General features: G+C 35.6%; 2 protein-coding genes across 9 annotated transcripts in view; both read right to left on the minus strand.

The window, feature by feature from the left end:
• Positions 1–11,264, minus strand: part of vill (villin-like) — a 23,268-nt gene extending 12,004 nt beyond the window's left edge. For 2 of the 7 annotated variants that reach the window (XM_048175580.1, XM_048175574.1), the window contains exons 1-3: positions 10,951–11,264; positions 1,871–1,950; positions 1,655–1,729 (exon numbers count right to left, since the gene is read on the minus strand). In XM_048175580.1, coding sequence (XP_048031537.1) covers positions 1,655–1,729; positions 1,871–1,950; positions 10,951–10,978 — 183 coding nt within the window. In that variant the 5' untranslated portion in view covers positions 10,979–11,264. Of the gene's footprint in view, positions 1–1,654; positions 1,730–1,870; positions 1,980–2,074; positions 2,099–5,479; positions 5,628–10,950 lie in introns of those variants that run through there. The other 5 variants (XM_048175575.1, XM_048175577.1, XM_048175576.1 and 2 more) reach the window with 5 other exon arrangements.
• A 149-nt stretch (positions 11,265–11,413) lies between these two features.
• The window catches only part of ctdspla (CTD (carboxy-terminal domain, RNA polymerase II, polypeptide A) small phosphatase-like a), a 49,402-nt gene continuing 36,500 nt past the window's right edge, over positions 11,414–24,315 (minus strand). For both annotated transcript variants that reach the window (XM_048175581.1, XM_048175582.1), the window contains 4 exons: positions 20,310–20,366; positions 18,478–18,570; positions 15,277–15,462; positions 11,414–12,326 (listed from right to left, as the gene is read on the minus strand). In XM_048175581.1, the coding sequence (XP_048031538.1) occupies positions 12,201–12,326; positions 15,277–15,462; positions 18,478–18,570; positions 20,310–20,366 (462 nt within the window). In that variant the 3' untranslated portion in view covers positions 11,414–12,200. The remainder of the gene's footprint in view (positions 12,327–15,276; positions 15,463–18,477; positions 18,571–20,309; positions 20,367–24,315) is intronic.

A 24,315-nucleotide genomic window follows, 5' to 3' on the forward strand; every position in this document is an offset into this window, starting at 1 on the left:
AATTGCGATTAATCATATCTAACATAAAAGTTAGTAATACATAATATGTGTGTATATAAATATATTTATATTGATTAATCAATATAATATTTTAATTGATTAATCACAATTAATTGCATCTAACACAAAAGTTTGTAAATACATAATATGTGTGTGTACATAAATATATTGATTAATCAATATAATATTCAAATCGATTAATTGTGATTAATCATATCTAACATAAAAGTTAATAATACATAATATGTGTGTATATATAAACATATAAACCGATTAATCGATATAATATTCAACTCGATTAATCGTGATTAATCACATCTAACATAAACGTTAGTAATACATAATATGTGTGTATATAAATATATTTATATTGATTAATCAATATAATATTTTAATTGATTAATCACAATTATTTGCATCTAACATAAAAGTTTGTAAATACATAATATGTGTGTGTACATAAATATATTGATTAATCGATATAATATTCAACTCGATTAATCGTGATTAATCACATCTAACATAAACGTTAGTAATACATAATATGTGTGTATATAAATATATTTATATTGATTAATCAATATAATATTTTAATTGATTAATCACAATTAATTGCATCTAACACAAAAGTTTGTAAATACATATGTGTGTGTACATAAATATATTGATTAATCGACATAATATTCAAATCGATTAATTGCGATTAATCATATCTAACATAAAAGTTAGTAATACATAATATGTGTGTATATAAATATATTGATTAATCAATATAATATTCAACTCGATTAATCGTGATTAATCACATCTAACATAAACGTTAGTAATACATAATATGTGTGTATATAAATATATTTATATTGATTAATCAATATAATATTTTAATTGATTAATCACAATTAATTGCATCTAACACAAAAGTTTGTAAATACATATGTGTGTGTACATAAATATATTGATTAATCGATATAATATTCAAATCGATTAATTGCGATTAATCATATCTAACATAAAAGTTAGTAATACATAATATGTGTGTGTATATAAATATATTCATATTGATTAATCAATATAATATTTTAATTGATTAATCACAATTAATTGCATCTAACACAAAAGTTTGTAAATACACAATATGTGTGTGTGTGTGTGTGTGTGTACATAAATATATTGATTAACCGATATAATATTTAAATCGAATAATTGTGATTAATCACATGTAACAAAAGTTTGTAAATATGTGTATAAATATATCTATATCAATTAGTTGATTAATCAATATAATATTCAAATCGATTAATTGCAATTAATCACATCTAACATAAAGGTTTGTAAATACATAATATGTGTGTGTATATATCACAATTAATCGCATATATTTAGAAAATTTTATGTTAAGACGTGATTAATTGCGATTAATCTTTTTGACAGCATTTTTTTTTTTTTTTTTAGAAAAATCACCATGCATTATCATTGGAAAAAAGTAACTTTTAAAAATTCCATAATGACAGCTTCCTTTGTGTTTAACAGGACAAAGATCTGAGGTCATTGTCAACTGGAGATATTCGAAAGTGTTCATGTAGTAAACCTTTCCAAAAGCACTATGTGAAACGACCTGAAGAGCTTCTCTGTGAATTAGACTGAAATTACTTACATAAAGAATTATATAACAGTCACCCTCAAAAAAATTTCCAAATGCTTGCTCTGGGACAGGGACCATTTGCATTTTCTAAAGAAACAGAAAACAGAATAATACATAATACTAGGAAAAACTTGTTTTCATGTTTGTGTCTTTTTTTTTTTTTTTTTTAAATAAATATTAAATCATAGAGCTCAAAAAAAATGGGAGAAAACCACAGTGGTCTCTTACATTGATGGTCCAGATCTGCAGGCCAGGCTTTCGCTGGATGTTTTTAAACACATCCTGGGCTTCAGTCATTCTGCTGGATTCTGAGAAGAAATCTCAACGCTCAAACTATCTGAATTAAAACAGATATCCACAATGCAATTCAAGACTGACAATAAAACTTCAGGTATATTGAATCACATTTTGACATTGAGAATCAAAATGTACCTGGAATCGATTCAGTCTTACTTACTTCAACAAAAAAACAAAAACAAACAAACAAACAAAAACATTGGGTTATTTTTAAAACTTAACACTTATAAACACATCTTCTACATAAGATAAAATTAGCATATTTTAACTGATAGATAGATAGATAGATAGATAGATAGATAGATAGATAGATAGATAGATAGATAGATAGATAGATAGATAGATAGATAGATAGATAGATAGATAGATAGATAGATAGATAGATAGATAGATAGATAGAGCAGTGTTTCACTATCTACTGTGTCATATTTCAGTTTTTAATTAAATGTCATGACAGATCTTTGCAAATGTGAACTATCAGGGAGCAATATTCCATCATCACTCATAACAGAGAACAGATGGTTTATTAAAGGATGATGAAGAGGATATGTGGAGATTTCACTTCCTCCAGAGATTCTGTACCACTAATAAACAGCACTGCCCAGTACCATGGCAACTAATGGATTTCACATTGAAGAATCTGCTCGGTAAACACAAAAACTACTTGGCAACAGAAATTTGTATCAGAACAGATCGCTATTCACACTACAAATTATGTGGAAATATTTTGCAACTCTGGGGTCACATGATAGCCAAAATCTCTTTCAGATGTTTCATCATGTACAGTATGTGTCCTGCTAAGGGCTTTGCTTCAGAATCCATTTCAAAAGCATATTCAGACAAATAGCAGGCAAATAATTAGCACACTGCAAATAAACAACTACAAATCAGCCGCCAGTCCTCTTCCATATAACTCAGTGTTAACAGTGAAAAGAAACGCTGACCTTTCGTAATCACAACGCAGCTGTTGCTAAGAAACTGGGGTGCGAGAATATTGACTGAAATATTGTGTTGAGGGTGGAGCATGAACACACAAGGAGCGCAAGGATCAAACAGAACAATCTCAGTAGGATGTAGAAGACACCATCCTGAGTAAAAAAACTCTCCAGTTTACGAATTTAATCAATAATTCACCCATATTGGATTTCTCAGAAAATGGTATTCAGTGAGAAAACGGACAAACTAAAGCACAGCTGTATGTTGGTCATATACACTGCCTATAGCCAAAAAATAGCTGTTTGGATTTAAATAGGCAAATGTTTAAAGGATTAGTTCACTTTTAAATAAAATTTTCCTGATAATTTACTCACCCCCATGTCATCCAAGTTGGCGGAACCACTTGGAAGGTGATCATTTGTTTATATAAAGCATAAACATTTACATTTTTTTCAAAAATGGCAGATTGTTTCGCTAGATAAGACCCTTATTTCTCGTCTGGTATTGTTTAAAGCCCTTTGAAGCTGCACTGAAACTGTAATTTTGACTTTCAGTCGTTTGGAGGCCATTGAAGTCCACTATAAGGAGAAAAATCCTGGAATGTTTTCATCAAAAACCTTCATTTCTTTTTGACTGAAGAAAGAAAGACATGAACATCTTGGATGACATGGGGGTGAGTAAATTATCAGGAAAATTTTATTTGAAAAGTGAACTAATCTTTTAAGAGTTTATGATTAGATCATCATCATGTATGTGAGTATTGTGTTTCCAGCATGTTATATGTTTGGAATCAGTTCTTTTAACCCTAATTGATGGAGTGTGTAGCTTTTCATTTCTAAACAACCATCTAGGAAGACGTATCATGGCTATATTCTAGGATGACAATGTAAAGATTCATCCAGCTCAAATTGTGAAAGAATTCAATGAATTCAAGTCTTTGGGATGTGCTGGAGTAGACTTTACAGAGTGCTCACCTTTTCCATTGTCAGTACAAGAGGTGCCTCAATTTTGGGTAAGGATCTTACTGACAATACTCTACTCCAGCACAATTTGAAACTGAAGAATATTGGCTTTATTATATGCATTTACGTGACTCATGTAATTCCTAACTGCGTGTCACAAAACAAGAAACTTTTTTGTTTTTTTGACATATTAGACATACAAATAAAAGTACATGTGTGCATATTTTAAAGGGGACCTATAATGCCCCTTCTACAAGATGTAATACAAGTCTCTGGTGTCCCCAGAATGTGTCTGTGAAGTTTCAGCTCAAAATACCCCACAGATCATTTATTATACAGTAGCTTGTCAAATTTGCCCCTATTTGGGTGTGAGCAAAAACACACTGTTTCTGTGTGTGTCCCTTTAAATGCAAATGAGCTGCTGCTCCCTCCGCTTTCCAGAAGAGGGCGGAGCTTTAACAGCTCATGCTTCGGTTGCTCAACAACAACAAAGCTGGAGAATCTCACGCAGTCAAAATGATGATGTTCAGCCTTACATTGTTCAAACCGGAGTCGGACACTGATGGAGAGACTCAGGAAGAAGTTACAACTTATAGAAAGTATCTGGCCATTTCTGAATGGTTTGTGGATAAATTTATGTAGTTTCTGTGGAGTTGATTCAAATCATTGACTAGCATGTGCCATTATGTTAATCTTTTGTGCAAATCTAGCATTAAATTGACCCTAGTTTGTGAAGCAGTCCTACGTAAACAACTCGTCCTCTTCTCTAAAGCAGCCCAACATGGCCTCATCCCCTCTGTTGCGAGTTCTCAGAGACAGGGTTTATGTCAATTTTAGGGTTAGTGATGTCACCAACCCAGGAAGAAGCTCGTTGTAGTCCCTACCAGCCATTTGTTGTAGTCCTTAAACAGGGAATTCTTTAAAAGAAAATATCTCTCTTTGCATTGAACTTTGAGCATCGTAACTTTGCAGATATTGTTTATGCTCAAACAGCATACCAAATAAAGTAAAAAAAAAAGTGAAATCATAATCAACCACCCCTTTAATGCAAACATTATTTGCAAATAGTTCAAACTGATCCTAATGTCCCCCCCCCAATGTTCAAGACATGGTTATGGCCTCAGAAGTAACACATCTCAACAGCTTTTAATCTCTCATATGATCATGTTACATTAAATTAACGTTCAAATAACACATTCATCTCTGACAAACAGCTTATTACTAAAGCACAATCTACTGTACAAGCGCACTGCGTATTTAATAGTTTTGTGTGCTTTCTGTCCTGAATGACTGGTTTTCCCGTCTATTGACAAAGCTTTTTAAACAACAGTCGACACATAAGTCCTGATCAGTTACATGGTTTAGTCTTATATTTCCCAGTGAGAGTTTGTTCATGCAGGATGTTGTAATTCTTTATGACAAATTTATAAGTTACACAGTATAAAATACTCGAACAGAGTAAAATTTCCATCAATGAGTCTGACTAATGCAATTCCACTTTATATGTATTACAAATAAAGTGTATTGTTTTAGTTAAGTAAAAGTTAACTTTAATTATGTAAACTTTGACAAAGTATATTTTTGTATATGTACCATCAAATGACTGATTAGTTATGATAGTTTAAATATATTTTGCTCTTACCTGTATGTTGCACACAGAAGTATTGTTCAGGGTAGTAATGTATTAATGTATTAATGATGAATGTCTATAAGCGGCTTCCTCTCCCTGTGTGTATTGTGAATGTGTGCTGATCAGGGTAGGGCTTGTATATGTCCAGCCCTACAGGTGAGAACACACCTTAATACTGATACTAGACTTTATATGGACAAGAATAGGAGTTCCTTTGACCTCTTACGTACATAACCCTATAAATAAACCTTTAGAAAGAAACAAATATATATATAAAAAAACCTTTAGAAACAAACTAACACAAAAGCCAATAAATGACATCTAAAAATATGCACTTGCTTGTCCATTCATGGTTTAAAAATATTAAGCAGCACAAGTGACAAGTTTGATCATAATAAGAAATGTTTCTTGAGCAGCAAATCATAATGATTTCTGAAGGATCATGTGACTCTGAAGACTGGAGTAATGATGCTGAAAATTCAGCTTAGGAATAAATTACATTTTAAAATATATTACAATAGAAAACAGTTATTTTAAATTGTAAAAATATTTCACAGTATTTCTGTTTTTACTGTATTTTTTATCAAATAGATGCAGCTTTGGTGAGATATCAATATAATGAAAGTGAATATACAGTACAGTAGGGAGCATAAACGTAACTTACACATGACCTATAGGATTTTTGTGCTATATTCCATGTCTTCTGAAGTCGTTCTGAGCTGAGTTGTGTTTTTTACATAAATCACAAGAATGATTCAGCTCACATCAGTGAATAATGACTTGAATTTTTGGTATTTATGTCTTGTAATATAGTGCATTATATAGTTATATAGACTACTTTTATGGAGTTTTTCCATATTTTCTCCTCTCATGTTTCACAGAAGAAAGAATGCTAAACATGTGTGAAACAACATGAGCGTGAATAACCGAAATTTTGGATGAACCCTTTACATGAATAAGGAATCTCCATCATAATCACACATTCTCTCAGTTATCTAAAACAAGCTTGTTTGAAGTTGGTGGATGTCAGAGCGACTCAAGCGTCTCTTTCCTGCTCTGGATTCCACTCACATCAGCTCTGTGTCTCAGCTCTTTCACTCTCAGATCATAGGGAACGCTTCAGACGGGAACGCCACACAGACACTCAAGAGAGGCAGAGAAATGAGACAGTGATTAATCTCTTCCACTCCAGCAGATGGGGAGACTGAGCGAACGAATCCCCTGTGAGATGCTCTTGGACAGATATCAGACGCTTCCTATGGCAAACGGCCCATCAGCCGCGAACAAATAAAGATAAGCGGCAAAGTGGTGCTTCATTAAGGTTTAGAGGCTTCCCCTTAATTGCAGGCCAGAATGCCATTCTGAGCGAGACAGAAAAAGGTAGACGCTGTTTCTATGGGTGATCAATAGTAGCTACAGTGTGTGAGACAAAACATAATTACAAGGATAAAAGTAAACAGACATTTATAACGAGGAAAAACAGCTTCTTTCAGGAGTGAAAACAGCATTTTTAATGATATCTAACTATCTAATCTATCTATCTATCTGGGTGTAACGACATTCAAACTGAACCGAAAAACCAAACCACCTACAGTACAAACCGCGATACTCTCATGGCGTACCGAAAGCGCCCCGCCCAGCCCTGGTCCATTTGGATCAACATGACAAAAACGCATTATAGCCTAACCACCATTAATCACAACAAGCTCGCGTTTTGTTACTTTTGATAAGAAACAAAGTGCCCTCTTTCAAATTCTGTCCATTTCATCACGAAATTCAAACAAAAAAAATGCCGTTTTGACGCTCTTTAAAGGTGCCCTCGAATGAAAAATTGAATTTATCTTGGCATTGTTAAATAACAAGAGTTCAGTACATGGAAATGACATACAGTGAGCCTCAAACTCCATTGTTTCCTCCTTTTTATATAAATCTCATTTGTTTAAAAGATCTCCGAAGAACAGGCGAATCTCAACATAACACAGACTGTTACATAACAGTCGGGGTGTACGCCCCCAATATTTGCATATGCCAGCCCACGTTTCCAACATTATAAAAGGCATTAGACAAGGGCAGCCAGTATTAACATCTGGATCTGTGCACAACCAAATCATCAGACTAGGTAAGCAAGCAAGAACAATAGTGAAAAATGGCAGATGGAGCAATAATAACTGACATGATCCATGATAACATGATATTTTTAGTGATATTTGTAAACTGTCTTTCTAAATGTTTCGTTAGCATGTTGCTAATGTACTGTTAAATGTGTTTAAAGTTACCATCGTTTCTTACTGTATTCACGGAGACAAGAGTGCCATCGCTATTTTCATTTTTAAACACTTGCAGTCTGTATAATGCATAAACACAACTTCATTCTTTATAAATCTCTCCAACAAAGTAGTATTAGCCGTTAGCCACGGAGCACTATCAAACTCATTCAAAATCAGAAGTAAACAATATAACAGTATACAATACTCACATAATCCGCCGCATGCATGCCGCATGCATGACAAACACTTTGTAAAGATCCATTTTGAGGGTTATATTAACTGTGTAAACTTTGTTAAGGCACTGTTCAAGGCAAGCGCGAGCTCCGTGGGCGTGGACCACGGGATTTAAAGGGGCCGCAGCATAAAATCGGCGCGTTTATAATGATGCCCCAAAATAGGCAGTTAAAAAAATTAATTAAAAAAAACCTATGGGGTATTTTGATCTGAAACTTCACAGACACATTCAGGGGACACCTAAGACTTATATTACATCTTTTAAAAACACAATCTAAGGCACCTTCTATGTGGCTTGACAGATCTCTGTACAGGCATCTCATTTTAAGCGGGAGTGCGATCATCTCTTCCTCTTTAATACTAATTACAGAATAAACATGAATGAACATCTGGTATGTTGAAAGATACAGTACAACTTACTGAAACATAATATCTTGTGTAATCGCTCAATCAGTGTTTCAACGGCAGAAAGAATAAAAGCTTGTAAACAGTCACGTAGCATTTACCTCAGGCGAATCCACAGCTTGTTTGTCTCTTTCGCTAAATTTGAATAAAATGAAAACTAAAAGACTTTCAAATCACATGAGCCAATATTTTATTCACAATAGAACATAGATAACATAACAAATGTTTAAACTGAGAATTTTTACAATTTTATCCACTAAATGAGCTAATTTCAGATTTGATGCCTGCTGCAGGTCTCAAAATAGTTGTCACGGGGGCAACAAATGGCTGAAAAAGCAAGAAATTTTGAAAAGATTCAGCTGGGAGAACATCTAGCAACTAATTAAGTTAATTGATATCAGGTCTGTAACATGATTAGCTGTAAAAGGGATGTTTTAGAGAGGCTCCAATCTGTGAAAGAATGCATAAAAAGATTGTGGAATACTTTAAAAACAATGTTCCTCAACATCAAATTGCAGAGGCTTTGCAAATCTCATCATCTACAGTGCATAACATCATCAAAAGATTCAGAAACTGGAGAAATCTCTGTGCATAAGGGACAAGGCCGAAGACCTTTATTGCATGCCCGTGGTCTTCGGGCCTTCAGACGACACTGCATCACTCATCGGCATGATTGTGTCAATGACATTACTAAATGGGACCAGGAATACTTCCAGAAACCACTGTCGGCAAACACAATCCGCTGTGCCATCTGCAGATGCCAATTAAAGCTCTATCATGCAAAAAGGAAGCCATATGTGAACATACAGTATGTGTCCAGAAGCGCCATCGTGTCCTGTAGGCCAAGGCTTTTTTAAAATGGACTGTTTCAAATTGGAAAAGTGTTCACAGTAAAATCCCCAGAGTTCAATCAACTCTGCTCAGAGTACATATGGTCCCTCTCTAAATAGTGTTAAAGTAACACTGAAGCAGAGTTAAAGTTAATGAGATAATTAAGCAATTAATAAGGCTGTGGCTGAAGTCAGTTGTAGTTCTTGTGTTTCTCTTTTCTTCAGTGATTCTGCTTGTTAACAGCAGGTGTTCATCACTAACGCACAATCATTAATTAATTAATTGCTTAATTATCTCATTAACTTTAACTCTGCTTTAGTGCTATTTTAACACTATTTAGAGAGGGACCATATGTACTCTGAGCAGAGTTGATTTAACTCTGGGGATTTTACTGTGAACACTTTTCCCATTTGAAACAGTCCATTTTAAAAAAGCCTTGGCCCACAGGACACGATGGCGCTTCTGGACACATATGATTTTGCTGTGTTCTATGGTCAGACGAGTCCAAATTTGACATTCTTGTTGGAAATCACGGGCGCCGTGTCCTCCGGGCTAAAGAGGAGGGAGACCTTCTAGCGTGTTATCAGCGTTCAGTTCAAAAGCCAAATATTCTTTGATTGCATGGGGGTGCATAAGTGCATACGGTATGGGCAGCTTGCATATTTTGGAAGGCACTATGAATGCTGAAATGTATATAAAGTTTTTAGAGCAACATATGCTCCCCTCCAGACGACATGTATCTATCTATCTATCTATCTTAGAATTAACTTTTTTTACTTCCACCCTCACAAAGGCCCATTGAAACAGAAATAACACAATTTCCAGCATACAATTAGATTCTCTTTTCTCAATGTCAGGATATTTCAATTCTAACAATAAAAGCTTTCTGAGTGAATTTAATATGAAGAAACTCAATGACACTGTTTAAGGAAAGAGATCAATAGGATTTGGGCAAAATTGATTATGTTTACCCCAGTGTCATTATTACGTAAAGGTTTACCAGCTGGTTGAGTAATCCATTAAAGTGTTTGTGAAGCAACACAAACTTGTCCATTGCAGTATGTTGGTAGTAAACGCTTAGTTTTACTGTATTACTCAAATAAGCACTTAACACTGCATAAGGAGGAACCTTTAGGATTAACAGCATTTTTCTCACTAATGACATAGAACAGCATGACCTTCCCTCTCGGTGCACACACATAGACAAACATTCATGACAATAGTAAAGCAAACAGATATGACTCATTTCCAGAGGAGCAACCCAACATAAGAGAGCTCATATTCAGCTGGTCCTTTCATCCACCGTCCCAGAAACACCTTAGGCAAACATCTCTCTGACAGCACCCAAATTCAAAATGTAATTTTATACTCTCAAACACACACTGTGCAGTTTTCATCTCTAAGAAGCAAAACACACAATCCATAAAGTTCAAGGTCATGTGATTCACAGAGGTTTCTAGGTACCATATTTGGATATTCTGAAGTTAATCATTGAGATCAAGGAACTCCTGACAGTGTAAATATATCATAAAATCTTTTGTAATCTAAAATAAATATTTTATTTAAGTCAAAGAAATTATTTTATAACTAAATCAATCCGACTACTACATTAGAGAAAAACCAACATAAAGTAATTTTTATCAGGTGAGGTCAAAAATATTTTCCTTAAAGTGGTCTTTTCACTTTCAAAGTGTAAACTGAGACATAAAATATGAAATATTTGTGGAAATGTGAAAACCATCTTACCTTTCTCAGACTCCAAGGTCAAACACATACAATAACTCAATAATGTATAAATGCACAGCTCACCACCGCCACATATATTTCCATTGCAAAAAAAAAAAGAGAAAATCTAAGCTTTTTCTAAAGTTTTACCACCAAAAATAACTATTTACTGTCACAGGTAGCCTTTTGGTTTCTTCTCTGTAAGTGAACCGGTTAAGGTTCATGACAAATCATGCAGCAAACTAGACGAGCGCACAGAGTTTGCTCATTAACTATTTTTTTACACAGCCCACATTTCTGAGCACACCATTATTTACACGAAATCAATCTTGTTGAGGAAAACCAAGCATATTTAAGTTCACTGTACTGTAAAGATCTTGTACAATGGACTCATTGTGTGTAATCCGCTCATGGCTTCCCAGCATCCCTTTGGCACATACTCAAATGAAATGCACACAAACAGACACAAACATGTGAGCCATTCTTTATACTGATTGCATCTTTTATTTTGATAATGATGATTATTAATTTCAGATCCTGATGTATTGGATTGCTGATTTTTTCCACAATATATGTTGTATTATTAGTTCAAATCACAGTTGGGTAATAGATGCAAACATTTCCTTTGAACACAACGCTTATATGCTATATTTTCAAAGGCATAAATTAACCCAAGAAAATAACGGCATCATCTTTTGCTTGATAATACCATTCAGTCCAGTGAAGACACCTGACCGTCACCGTAAAGTCTTCATGAATTTTAAAAGACTCATTGTTCGCCTTGGTCTTACAGTAAGTGTTTGTTTAAAGGTTTTGAATTGTAAATATGCAGCATACAAAAACTCAATTGTGTCCTCATAAAAACAACAGTCAGAAGGCACTTCGTTTGGTACGAGAACGAGAAAAAATAAATCACAGTTGTTGGAACTACCGATGACGTCACGGAAAAGACTGTCTGCATAGTCTGAACAGAAAAAAAGTTCAAAGTGTTTTCACGGCGGTCCAGAAAAATAGCTGTCGTTCTGTTCTTTTTTCCTGGTAAGTATACTCAAGGATAGTAAACTCTTAAAAAATGACGCTTCATTCTGCATCAAAAGTGAGCATATATATTTGCTTGCCAAGGAACATTGTTGGCCGTTGGTCCATTGAGGGAGAAAAGTAGCGTTCGTTGGGTTAGTGGTGTCCTCTAGAGGCCAGAGCTGAACGTTGGCTCGACCCCAGATGGATGGAGGGAATTGTTTGTGTTTGCAAGGCAGTGTTGGACCCGTGTGCTACCTGGTCCTCAGGCTCTGTAACACACCGTAAACGTCCGTCTCTCTGCTCAGGCCTTCAAACAGTGGCAGTAAATCCAGCAGCTCGGTGTCTGTCATGTCATCAAACCACGACTGCACCGGCACCTGCAAACACACAAACGCCATTACAAAAAGACACTTTAAACATATGCTGAAAAACACTAGCTAAAAACTTTTTTCAAAAGTACCGAATTTGGTACCAACTTGGTACTGAAATTTTAATCTCAGCGTTTGAAAGCAGACGTCTTTCAGCAGATCCGTCTATCAGTGGATGTATTAGAGATTAAAAAATGTTATTTTTGTGACCCTGGACCACAAAACCAGTCATAAGCCGCACGGGTATATTTGTAGAAATAACCAACAATACATTGTATGGTTCAAAATTAGCGATTTTTCTTTTCCAAAAATCATTAGGATATTAAGTAAAGATCATGATCCATGAAGATATTTTGTACATTTCCTACCGTAAATATATCAAAAATGTATTTTTGTAAGTAATATGCATTTGCATATGCAACTTTAAAGGCGATTTTCTCAATATTTTGATTTTTTTGCACCCTTAGATTCCAGATTCCAGTTGTATCTCAGCCAAATATTGTCCTATCCAAACAAATTGACCCTTATGACTGGTTGATATGTAGTCCTGGGTCACATATAATAAAATATATAAAAAATTTTAATCCTTAAAGGTGCCATCGAACATTTTTTTATAAGATGTAATATAAGTCTAAGGTGTCCTGAATGTGTCTGTGAAGTTTCAGCTCAAAATACCCCATAGATTTTTTTTTAATTAATTTTTTTAACTGCCTATTTTGGGGCATCATTAACTATGCACCGATTTAGGGGCTGCTGGCCCTTTAAATCTCATGGTCCCTGCCCATCGAGCTCGCAACTCTATAATACAGTGCATTTACAAAGTTCACACAGCTAATATAACCCTCAAATGGATCTTTACAAGATGTTTGTCATGCATACTGCATGTATGCGTCGGATCATGTGAGTATAGTATTTATTTGGGTGTTTATATTTGATTCTGAACGAGTTTGATAGTGCTAACGGGCTAACATTACACACTGTTGGAGAGATTTATAAAGAATGAAGTTGTGTTTATGCATTATACAGACTGCAAGTGTTTAAAAATGAAAATAGCGACGGCTCTTGTCTCCATGAATACAGTAAGAAACGATGGTAACTTTAACCAACAGTAGCCTACATTAGCAACATGCTAACGAAACATTTAGAAAGACAATTTACAAATATCACTAAAAATATCATGTTATCATAGATCATGTCAGTTATTATTGCTCCATCTGCCATTTTTCGCTGTTGTTATTGCTTGCTTACCTAGTCTGATGATTCAGCTGTGCACAGATCCAGACATTAATACTGGCTGCCCTTGTCTAATGCCTTTTATAATGTTGGGAACATGGGCTGGCATATGCAAATATTGGGGGCGTACACCCCGACTGTTACGTAAATGTTGAGATTCGCCTGTTTTCCGGAGGTCTTTTAAACAAATGAGACTTATATAAGAAGGAGGAAACAATGGAGTTTGAAACTCAGTGTATGTCTTTTCCATGTACTGAACTCTTGTTATTCAACTATGCCAAGGTAAATTCAAATTTTTAATTCTAGGGCACCTTTAATATATACGCTGATAGACGGATCTGCTGAAAGACGCCTGCTTTCAAACGCTCCCGCCGTGTGTATCTGTGTAAGCGCTCGGTGAAGAGCATCATTGATGTCTATTTACAACATGTTTTTGAAGCTTTGATCATTGTATCCAATCACAGACATATCTGATGAGTGCATGAACACAATGGCCAATCAGAGGTGTTTAATAATCCTCTCAACAGCACTCAAAATGCTACGGGGAAATGCTGGTATCGTCACATTTTAAATTTTTAACTATATGAGGGTGAATAAATTATGATATAATTTTCATTTTTGGGTGAACTATTCCTTTAAGAAAACACTTTTCCTTTTAACAGTCAGCAAGATTTAGTCAATTTCATGAACTAAATGTGTACAATAACTGTAACTTGTTCTGTCCCCCCCTATTATACTGAAGTTCTTTCATGATTCAGTCCGTTTAAAAGTATGGAAGTACTAGGGTTGCACAATTTGGGGGAAAAAATCGAACTTTTATTTTCTGATAAAAATTGTGATTGCAATTTAAGAAGCATTAAAAAATAAATAAATACATAAAAAAGTGCTTGTTTGTAGGGCTGCATAATTTGGCCAATTTCTTTGAATATACAGTATATCAACATCAAACTGTAATAATATTAATAATAATATTTTCTTCATTTATTATTAAAATATCAAACAAAATAAGAATTTATTAGTTAATTAATTAATTAATTATTTACCGTTAAATAAAACAACAGCATATTGAAGAAAAAAAAAATATTATTACTATTATTATTTTATAGCGCAAATTTAAAATTACAATACTAATATTTATGACAAAATGTGCATTGTAACTCAGAGCAGATGCAAAGATGAGTTTGTGTGGAGCACTAAAGCATACTGAGATTTTGATTTATTCCGGTTTATCGCGCAGGAGGTACTGTTGACAGCAGTGGCAGATAAAGGCATACGAGACACAGCCAACCAACTTATTTTGCCAACTGTGTGCAGTGTCTTGAGAAGAGGTCTCCACTTTCTCAGATATAACAGGCTTTAATAAGCACCTTTAGCTCATTAGTTTCAATACAGAATAACACCTTCTAATCTAACAGGATGGATGCGAGCATGTGTAGGAGGTGACAGCACTGAGGTAGGATCTGTCTGACTGCGGTTTCCTCCACAGGTCTCTCGCTACAGACTGAGTCTATAATTGATGAGAAGTTTTGACAAAGGAGTGTAGAGTGCCAGTGCCTGGGTTCTACCTCATTAGTTCCACTGGAAAAAAATGATTCAGGGATAAAAGACAGATTCACACACATCACAAGTTCTAGGAGTCAACATGCAACCTATATTATATAGTAAAAGTGTATTCTGATGCTGTAATGTCAAGTCAAATGCAGGTGCAGCCCATAGTGGTACGTACAGCGTTCTCTGGATGGAAGATGTAGGAGGCAGGTGAGTTGTCCACTATGATGACTTTGTTGAGCTCCCGGCCCAGTCGGCTGAGGTCTTTGACGTAGTTCCCCCGGTGGAACACGCAGGATTCCCTGAAGAGCCGTGCCCTGAACACACCCCACTGGTCCAACAGGTCTGCTACAGGGTCAGCGTACTATAAGACCAAAAACAGAGACAGCGATGAGCGTAGCACACAAACATAATATGAGATTTATAATATTTAGATTACAATTATACTACTTTTAATATTTAAAGGGGACCTATTCATTTTGTTTTGGGGTCTACTAGAATGGGTTTTCATGCTTTATTTTTCAAAAAACATTTTTCATATATTTTAAATTGTTGCATCACAACTCTTCCCAATCTGTCAATAACATTCTGTTTAGTTCCTGTCTCTATGAAGCCCCTCCTTCCAAAAAGCACAGTGTGCTCTGATTGGCCGGCTGGACCAGTGTGTTGAGATTGGTCAACTGCTTCGAACATGTTTCAGAAATGTCACGACTCTTAACCTCGAGTTTCAACACACTACTAACACAACTCAGCGAGGCCTCGCCCCCTTTTTTCACGTATGCCTTGGGCGGGAATTATTTAAATGTGGAACATTGTGACGTGTTCGTTCCCAGAAGAAAACTAAAGACTACAGTAGTCTGCAACTACTTTGCAGACCTTTTTCATGCTTAAACAGCAACATTACATGCTAAAGCAAACTGTAAATTTTCTTGTTACGGTGTAATTATACATTTAAAGGGATATTTCACCCAAAAATGAAAATTATCCCATAATTTACTCACCCTCAAGCCATCCTAGGTGTATATGGGCCCTATAATACACCCGGCGCAATGCGACGCAAGGCGCAGCGCAAGTGTGTTTGCTAGTTTGCGTCCGGCGCCGTTCGCGTTTTCCCGTTCAGCGCCATGTCCTTAAATTGGTAAATGCATTTGCGCCAGTTAGTGCGCCCATTGGCGTGCTGGTCTAAAAAAAGAGGTGTGTTCAGGTGCATTGCCGATGCATTGCTATTTTAAGGAGCTGAAAATAGACTGCGCCATAGACCAACTCAAACCTGGTCTAAAGTCTAAAGTCAATGGCGCAATATTTTTTTGTTAGAGCACGCTGGTAGAAACTGCGCCTCTGGGCGCATCCACAGTGCGCATTGACTTTGCTTATTACACACAGGGATGCGCATCACACAAACATGCCAAATATTAAAAACAAAAGGATTACAGTGTAAAAGAATATTATTGTGTAGGCTACATAAATATAAAAATGTAACTTCGTTTAACTTCTAACTAAACGTTTAAATTCGTGCACGAGCAGATCGGTTTCTTCGCTTGAAAAGCGTTCAGCTTTTCCGCCAACATATTCCGCCATGTAAATAGCAATCCGCCATGGCGCGAGCGCATCTCGCTCTTAAAGGGAATGGGAGATGACACTCTGGTTGGTTTATTGAACGTTACGCCCATTACTCATTAAGAGAATAGGGACAACCCATTTCAAAAATGCGCCCCGGCGCATGGACCGTTTTTCCGTCGTTAAAATAGCAAAAGTGGATTTGGACACGCCCTGAGTGCACCTGCGCCGTGCGCTTTACACTTTGCGTTTAGATCGTTAAAATAGGGCCCTATGACTTTCTTCTTTCAGCCGAACACAATTAAATTTATTAAAATTACTAATATCCTGGCTCTTCCCAGCTTTGTAATGGCATTGAATAGTGCCCAAGTTTTTGAAGCTCCAAAAAGGGCATCCATACATCATAACAGAAATCCATACGATTCCAGTGGGTTAATAAATGCCTTCTGAAGGGAAACGATGGATATTTTTCTTACAAAAACCCATATTTAAAACTTTATAAACTTCGATCACTGGCTTTCGACAATGGCTGTATGAGAGTTCATGAGAGAGTCGAGATCCGGTGGAAGGGTGACCTTTGACTCGACTCGTATGACATGAAACATAGTTTGAGGTCACCCGTTCCAACTCTCTTGTGAACGCGCGTATGGCCGTTGCGCTTTTTGGAGCTTCAAAAATTCAGGCACTATTCATTGCCATTACAAAACTGGGAAGAGCCAGGATATTACTTAATATAACTCTGATTGTGTTCGGCTTAAGGAAGAAAGTCATACACACCTAAAATGGCTTGAGGGTGAGTAAGGGTGCGTTCACACTTGTACTTCGTTTGGTTTGTTTGGTCCAGACCAATAAAAAAAAATGAAAAAACATTTAGTCCTGGTCCGATTAGCGTTCAGATTGGCAATTTTATCACCGAACCAAAAGATACATAACCTAAAGGCATAGGGATACGTTCACAACCTGATGTCTGTGATGGGCAAACCCGCGACTATGACGAGAAAAACCAATATTCGTGAGGATTCTGTCCTTTTTAGGTTCTCATCTTCCTGTTTTTGGTTCGTTTACATGTCTTTGGTCTGTGTTGCATTCATATATCATTCGAACCGCACCAGAGTTCGTTTGGAAGCGGACCGAGATCCATCTTTTCAGCGGTCTCGGTCCGCTTGTTTGGTGCGCACCAGGGTTCGGATGGCAGCGTTCACATATGTTCAAAAGAACCGCACTAACAGAGCAATCGCACCAGGATTCATTTTTGGATGAACTATCCCTTTAAGTACTGACTAATATTAATTATTAGTTAAATATTAGTCATTCTATTTTGACAAGGAATCAGTTTTCTTGCTGCCAAAATTGAATGTTATGCAAGGATAGCATGTTATATAAATACCAGAGGTGAATTATGCATCATATCGTGAACAAAATGAAAGATTTGCAATGCATGAACCAAACTCACTGCCGACAAACTTTCTGACTCAGTTTTCCACACATCGTTTTTAGTATAAATCATATAGAAGGGTGAAATCACTCTCAATAACATTATCGTCCTCTGTTCCACCTCGAAAATCTCACAGGAGATGGATCCTGTGAGCTCCACTGACTTCACTTCATCACTTATTTGCATAAAGTTAAACTTTTCTCAACTTTGTTGAGTCACTAGGCGCACGCACATTGCATTGCAATGCTGCTAATGTCGCTGAAAAATCAACAATTTTCATTGAAAATGACTTCTGTTGCTATAAATGGAGTCTATAAAACATCGACTAATTGACAAAATGGATCCGACGGTTTATGCGCAGTGTGAAGAAACCCTAGAGACCCTTACCTTAGCCAGGCTGGCTGTAAAAAGAACACATTCAAACAGTTCGCCCATTTTCTGCAGAAACTCATCCACATGAGGCCTCTTCAGCACGTAGACCTTCGAACAAACCAAATAAACAGCTATTACTGATGGAAATGAATCGATTCTGAATCCTGGAAATGGATGAGACGCTAACACTGAACTTTCAACAAACCTCTCCGTAGTCTTGAACTCGTCGTTCAGTTGCTGCAACCGAGTGCAAGTAACCAAGAACAGGCCAACCCTGATCCAAAAAGCCTATCCTGGATTACTTGAACCAGGTATCAGCCACTTCGCAGATGTGCTCCAGCAACAAATGAGCCATATTGACTCACACACAGACTTACTATCAACACAATTCAGACTCCCCTTCAGTGTGTTTATTCTGAGCTTTCGGCTGGTGACATTTATTTACTTCAAGTTAGTTACCTCGAGCGAGTGCTGCTGACTACATCGCACACAACGACTCAAGGAGAATGATAAAAGGAAATGAGTTCAGATTCAGACTGTGATTTAGCATCAACCCTTTGGGGCCACTCACATATTACTTTTTCTTAAGAGATGAAAGGATGGGCAAAAAAAAAAAGAAGAAAACTTAATAAAAATACAAAGCCTCAGAGGACACATGGTGGAAAGCAGAAAAAAATCATTAATGCTAATGTCTTAATACGACAGAAAATCCACAGAACAGTGCGGCCGCTATTCAAAGTTATCTTTTACAGTAATATTCCAGGTTCAGTAAGTTAAAGGATTAGTTTTTTTAAGATTTCCTGATAATTTACTCATCCCCATGTCATTCAAGATGTTCATGTCCTTTTCTCTTCAGTCGAAAAGAAATTAAGGTTTTTGATGAAAACATTCCAGGATTTTTCTCCATATAGTGGATTTCAACGGTTGAAGGTCAAAATTACAGTTTCATTGCAGCTTCAAAGCATTCTACGTGATCCCAGACGAGAAATAAGGGTCTTATCTAGAGAAACCATCACTCATTTTCTAAAAAAAAATAAAAATTTTATACATTTTAACCATAAATGCTCATCTTGAACTAGCTCTCTTCTTCTTCTTCTCTATTTGAATTCCAGCAGTGTAGACACTGCTAAGTGTATTACTGCCCTCCACAGGTCAAAGTTTGAACTAATTATTATATACTTGCACTAGCATATTGTATATGACAATTTACTTCAAACTTTGACCTGTGGAGGGCAGTAATACACTTAACAGTGTCTACACTGCCGGAATTCTAATAGAGAAGAAGAAGAGAGCTAGTTCAAGATGAGCATTTATGGTTAAAATGTATAAAATTTGAATTCTTTTTTAGAAAATGAGTGATGGTTTCTCTAGATAAGACCCTTATTCCTCGTCTGGGATCGTGTAGAATGCTTTGAAGCTGCAATGAAACTGTAATTTTGACCTTCAACTGTTTGGAGGCCATTGAAATCCACTATATGGAGAAAAATCCTGGAATGTTTTCATCAAAAACCTTAATTTCTTTTCGACTGAAGAAAGAAAGACATGAACATCTTGGATGACATGGGGGTGAGAAAATTATCAGGAAATTTTAATTTGAAAGTGAACTAATCCTGTAAGAGATGAAAGGATGGGCAAAAGAAAAAAGTAAACTTAATAAAAATACAAAACCTCAGAGGATTTTTCATTACGATTCAAAGTTGATTTATCTTTTACAGTAATATTCCAGGTTCAGAAAAAGTTAAGCTAAAAGGAAATACAAAAACACAGCCTGAGCTTTCTTTGTAATCCATTGCCGACAAAGTGTGAACATTTACCCATGGCTACATTTGAACCCCTTTGCACGGTACCTGATGAACTGTTCCGTCAATCTCCACAGGGACTATAAAGTCTGCGTTGCTGATGGGCTGCGGGCACAAAACAGGAAATCACACATTAGGAGTCTGCTTGAAACCCACTGTAAGAATGTTAGAGCTGTATCAGCTGCAGTGTTCTCTAAGAGAGAGCCAGAGGGAGGCATCCATCGCTTCACTGCTACCTGTAGTCAAGCCTTTCAATTACACTTCTTTGAGCTTTAAGAGTGTATGTGCACGAGCGTGCGCATTTGAGCCTGTGTTTCTGACAGCTGACTGCACGGAGCTGGGAACGGCAAACTTCTTTGAAAAGAGACTTGATACGCTTTTAAAGAAAGCAGAGGGAGAGAGAGGAGGAGACGTGCTGTAGAGCAAAGGGAGACGATGAAAGAAACGCAGCGGGCGCTCTGAGCTCTCGTAATGCAAAGAGAGAAAGGGAACAGGAGATGAGGAGAGGAGAGACAACTTTTGCTCGCTGCATTTTTCAGGTGCTTGTTAAAAACAAGGTAATTTTGGTTCTCAGTTCTGATTGGACGGCAGAGAAGGAAGCTCATCCAGAGGGTATCTGTCCCCTCTCTGACCGGGTTTGCATAACATCATGGTTATGAATGGATAGTTTCATTTACAACACAATTTAACAGACACACACTCACAAAAAAAAAAAAAAAAATAAATAAATAAATAAAAATGTCTTAATCAGATGTGTCTTTCAGAACAAGTACATCCTCAAAACAAGATCAATTTATACATTTTATAATTTTAAATAATTTATTTTATATTTAAATAATATAATGTTCTTACCCAATTGGCATATTTCTTTTTTTAACCATAGATTTAACAACATTTAAAAATGATTTAATGCTTAAAAAAGAACAAACTACTCAACAATGGGGTAAGTAAACTTAAAATTATCTGAAATATAAATTTATATATATGACCCTGAACATACATGTATGAACATTTTTCTAGCTCAGCAAAGTATTGGAAAATTTCAGGGAATGCAATTTTTAAAGTTTTTAAATTCAGAAGGCTATTGTTCTGATAACAAGGATAAAACTATCTATACATTATTAAGTACTATCAAATTTGCACTTTCATTCCATATATTGCAAATTTTGTTCCATATATTCAGGTTTCATTCCATATATTCAGGTTTCATTCCATATATTCAGAGTTTCATTCCATATATTCAGTTTCATTCCATATATTCAAGTTTCGTTCTTTATATTCAGACTTTCAATTTTCATTCCATATACTCAAACTTCATATTATAAATACAATAATTTCCTGAACATTATGGTATAATTATATATATATATTGTATAAAAAACATTGTATAAATCATATACATGTATAAAATATCTAAACATTTTTATTTATTTTTGTAAGACTAATATCTATATCTATATATCTATATATCTATATCTATCTATCTATCTATCTATCTATCTATCTATCTATATATATATATATATATATATATATATATATATATATATATAGATAGATAGATAGATAGATAGATAGATAGTCTTACAAATATAAATTGTCTTATTTTAAAAATGTTTAGATATTTTATACTGGAAAAAAAAGATCAAATAAAGTAAGAAAATGAACTTTCTTAGTGCACAGTTACTAAATGTTTATCTAGAAATACAGTGGACACTTTTTTGAATGTTTAAGAACTTCAATGTCTAAATATTTAATGAAGGGACTGATTTCAGATCAGTTTTCACAGTCAACAGATTTACACATCAATTCATAATATGGCCAGTAGGAGGAGTGTGTGACCTATACTATTGAGGATCGTGAATGACATATTAGCTGGAAAACACAATCTTGAATCCTATTATCATATAAATCTATATCTTTATATATCTTTATTATAAGCTTCTACTGTCCTCTAAACAAAAGAATCAACTGTCAGAAAGTGCAGTGTATAATCTCTGAGAGAGAGAATGAGAGGGATTAGAATGATGTGTATATACTGTAATACATCTATAAATTTAATATAAATTTTATTACACGGCAGTCTAAAATTTTAATTGCTGCATGCAGTGGGCAAATATGTTTGTGTAATGAACTGCACATACAGTATACAACTAATATATGTACTGAACAATTTATAGGCAAACTCAATACAAAAATGTAGTTGGAAGGGGTCTGGTATAATTTCATTTTGTGAAAATGACCATCTGACTGTACATTATCCCACTTAATGCATGGCTACTTACCATGTAAGTAAATGCACTGACTTTGGATATTGATTTGAGATTAAATTATTAATAAACAGAGTGTAGATTGCTATATGAGATGTATAGAATACTGTAAGAGACTGGTTTACTGGTCAATATACCAAAGTATTCTGAATATCAAATGTTTAAACAACATTTAATACTTCAATATATTTCAAGTTTCATTTATGTTTCATTTATTTGATAAAAAAAAGCAATTAAAAAGATTAGCGCAATTAAGTACAGACTTTTTGGTCAATATTGTAAAATAGATATTATGTCCAAAATTGCACCATTGCATTAGATTCAAAATATTCAATATTGTTTAATGTTCAGATACTTTTTGTGGCTGCTGTGTGTAAATGTGAAGGGAAAAAAAGAAAACTAAAAACCTCTTATGTCACTGAGAAAATCAAGCCAACTGAGGCAGAACATTCTAAGCAATAACCATTAGTAATAGAATACATTGTAAACATTCGTTCAAGTACGGTCACGGTCAAATCTTTTTTTGTGTGTAACTGTGAGCATATCTTTTTAATGTGATATGTGTGTATGTGTTTTGGTGTCAGGGTGGGTGTTTTTGAGCGTGTGTATGTGAGGTTGTGAACGCGCACAAAGGCATGCATCCCTTTCTCTGGGCCTCTTTCTCTCAGTCGCCGCCTTTCTCTCTTCTCTGAGCAAAAACAGGAGCTGCCAGGCGGACATTTTAAAGGAGGACAGGCGTTGCTTTAACAAAACACAGTTATTAGTCTTAGAGCAAACACATTCGGTATCTGTCACTGTCTTTCTCTCTAGGGAGTGGGGATGTACCCAGCTGTGGACGACATGTATGCATTAAGCTAGATGTGTGAACATACGTAAATGTGGGGTGATTGTGTGCAATCAACTGGCCATAGTTGTTTGACCATATGTGTGTGAGACAGAGCTAAAAACCAGGATAAAACCAAAATGTAGAGAAGTGGGTCACCGCGCTCTGCAGGTGGCTCCCTGAAGCACTACTTTCAAGGGACCAGACAAACATTTAGTCTCTGAAGAGGATTTAATTCATCTGGGACTTAAAATCCACCCCGACGACCTCAAAATACTGCCAATGCCTTCTGTTATTATAGCTTAGGTTGCTCAAATAAATCATTAGGCCACTCAAAACTACTGTGCAGAAGTGAATCCCATGAATTTACTCATGTTACTTGTGTTCATTTAGAAATGAGGACTGAAATGGAAGCTCTATACCAAAACCTAGCAGGCTGCCTTGTTGTCTTGTGGCTACTTAGGAAGCTGTCTTCTAAGGGAGCATTCTAACTGAAATGGAATTTCAGATTTGGAATGCTCTATCTATCTTATTTTGCAAGACGGAAGTAAGCTATTTTCTGTGAGACTCTGATTCATTAGCAGCTATATGTAAATAGATCCGGTAAATGGTGAAACTATTTTCGCAAAAAGATCTGGAAGCGAATGACACCGGAAGCCTTGCACATTCAACTTACAAATGACTGGACCGGTTCTTATGTTAAAAATAAGGTGGATGTAGACAGAAACTCACATACACATAGCAATTCTGCATGGGAGATTCAACTCACAATTGGTTCCAATAGAGTTTGCTAAGCTAACAATGCAACTCTCATGAAAATAAAAATAAATAAAACAGGCAATTGTGTAATCGATACTTGACAGGTAATAGATACTTGTCACGTCAGTACTGAATGAAATGCATATTTATAAATAATCAACATTTCTCCCGCATGCTAACCAGATGCGATGCGATAAGATTC

The sequence above is a fragment of the Megalobrama amblycephala genome, linkage group LG22 (assembly GCF_018812025.1).
Source record: "Megalobrama amblycephala isolate DHTTF-2021 linkage group LG22, ASM1881202v1, whole genome shotgun sequence".
In the NCBI taxonomy this organism is placed as follows: Eukaryota; Metazoa; Chordata; class Actinopteri; order Cypriniformes; family Xenocyprididae; genus Megalobrama; species Megalobrama amblycephala.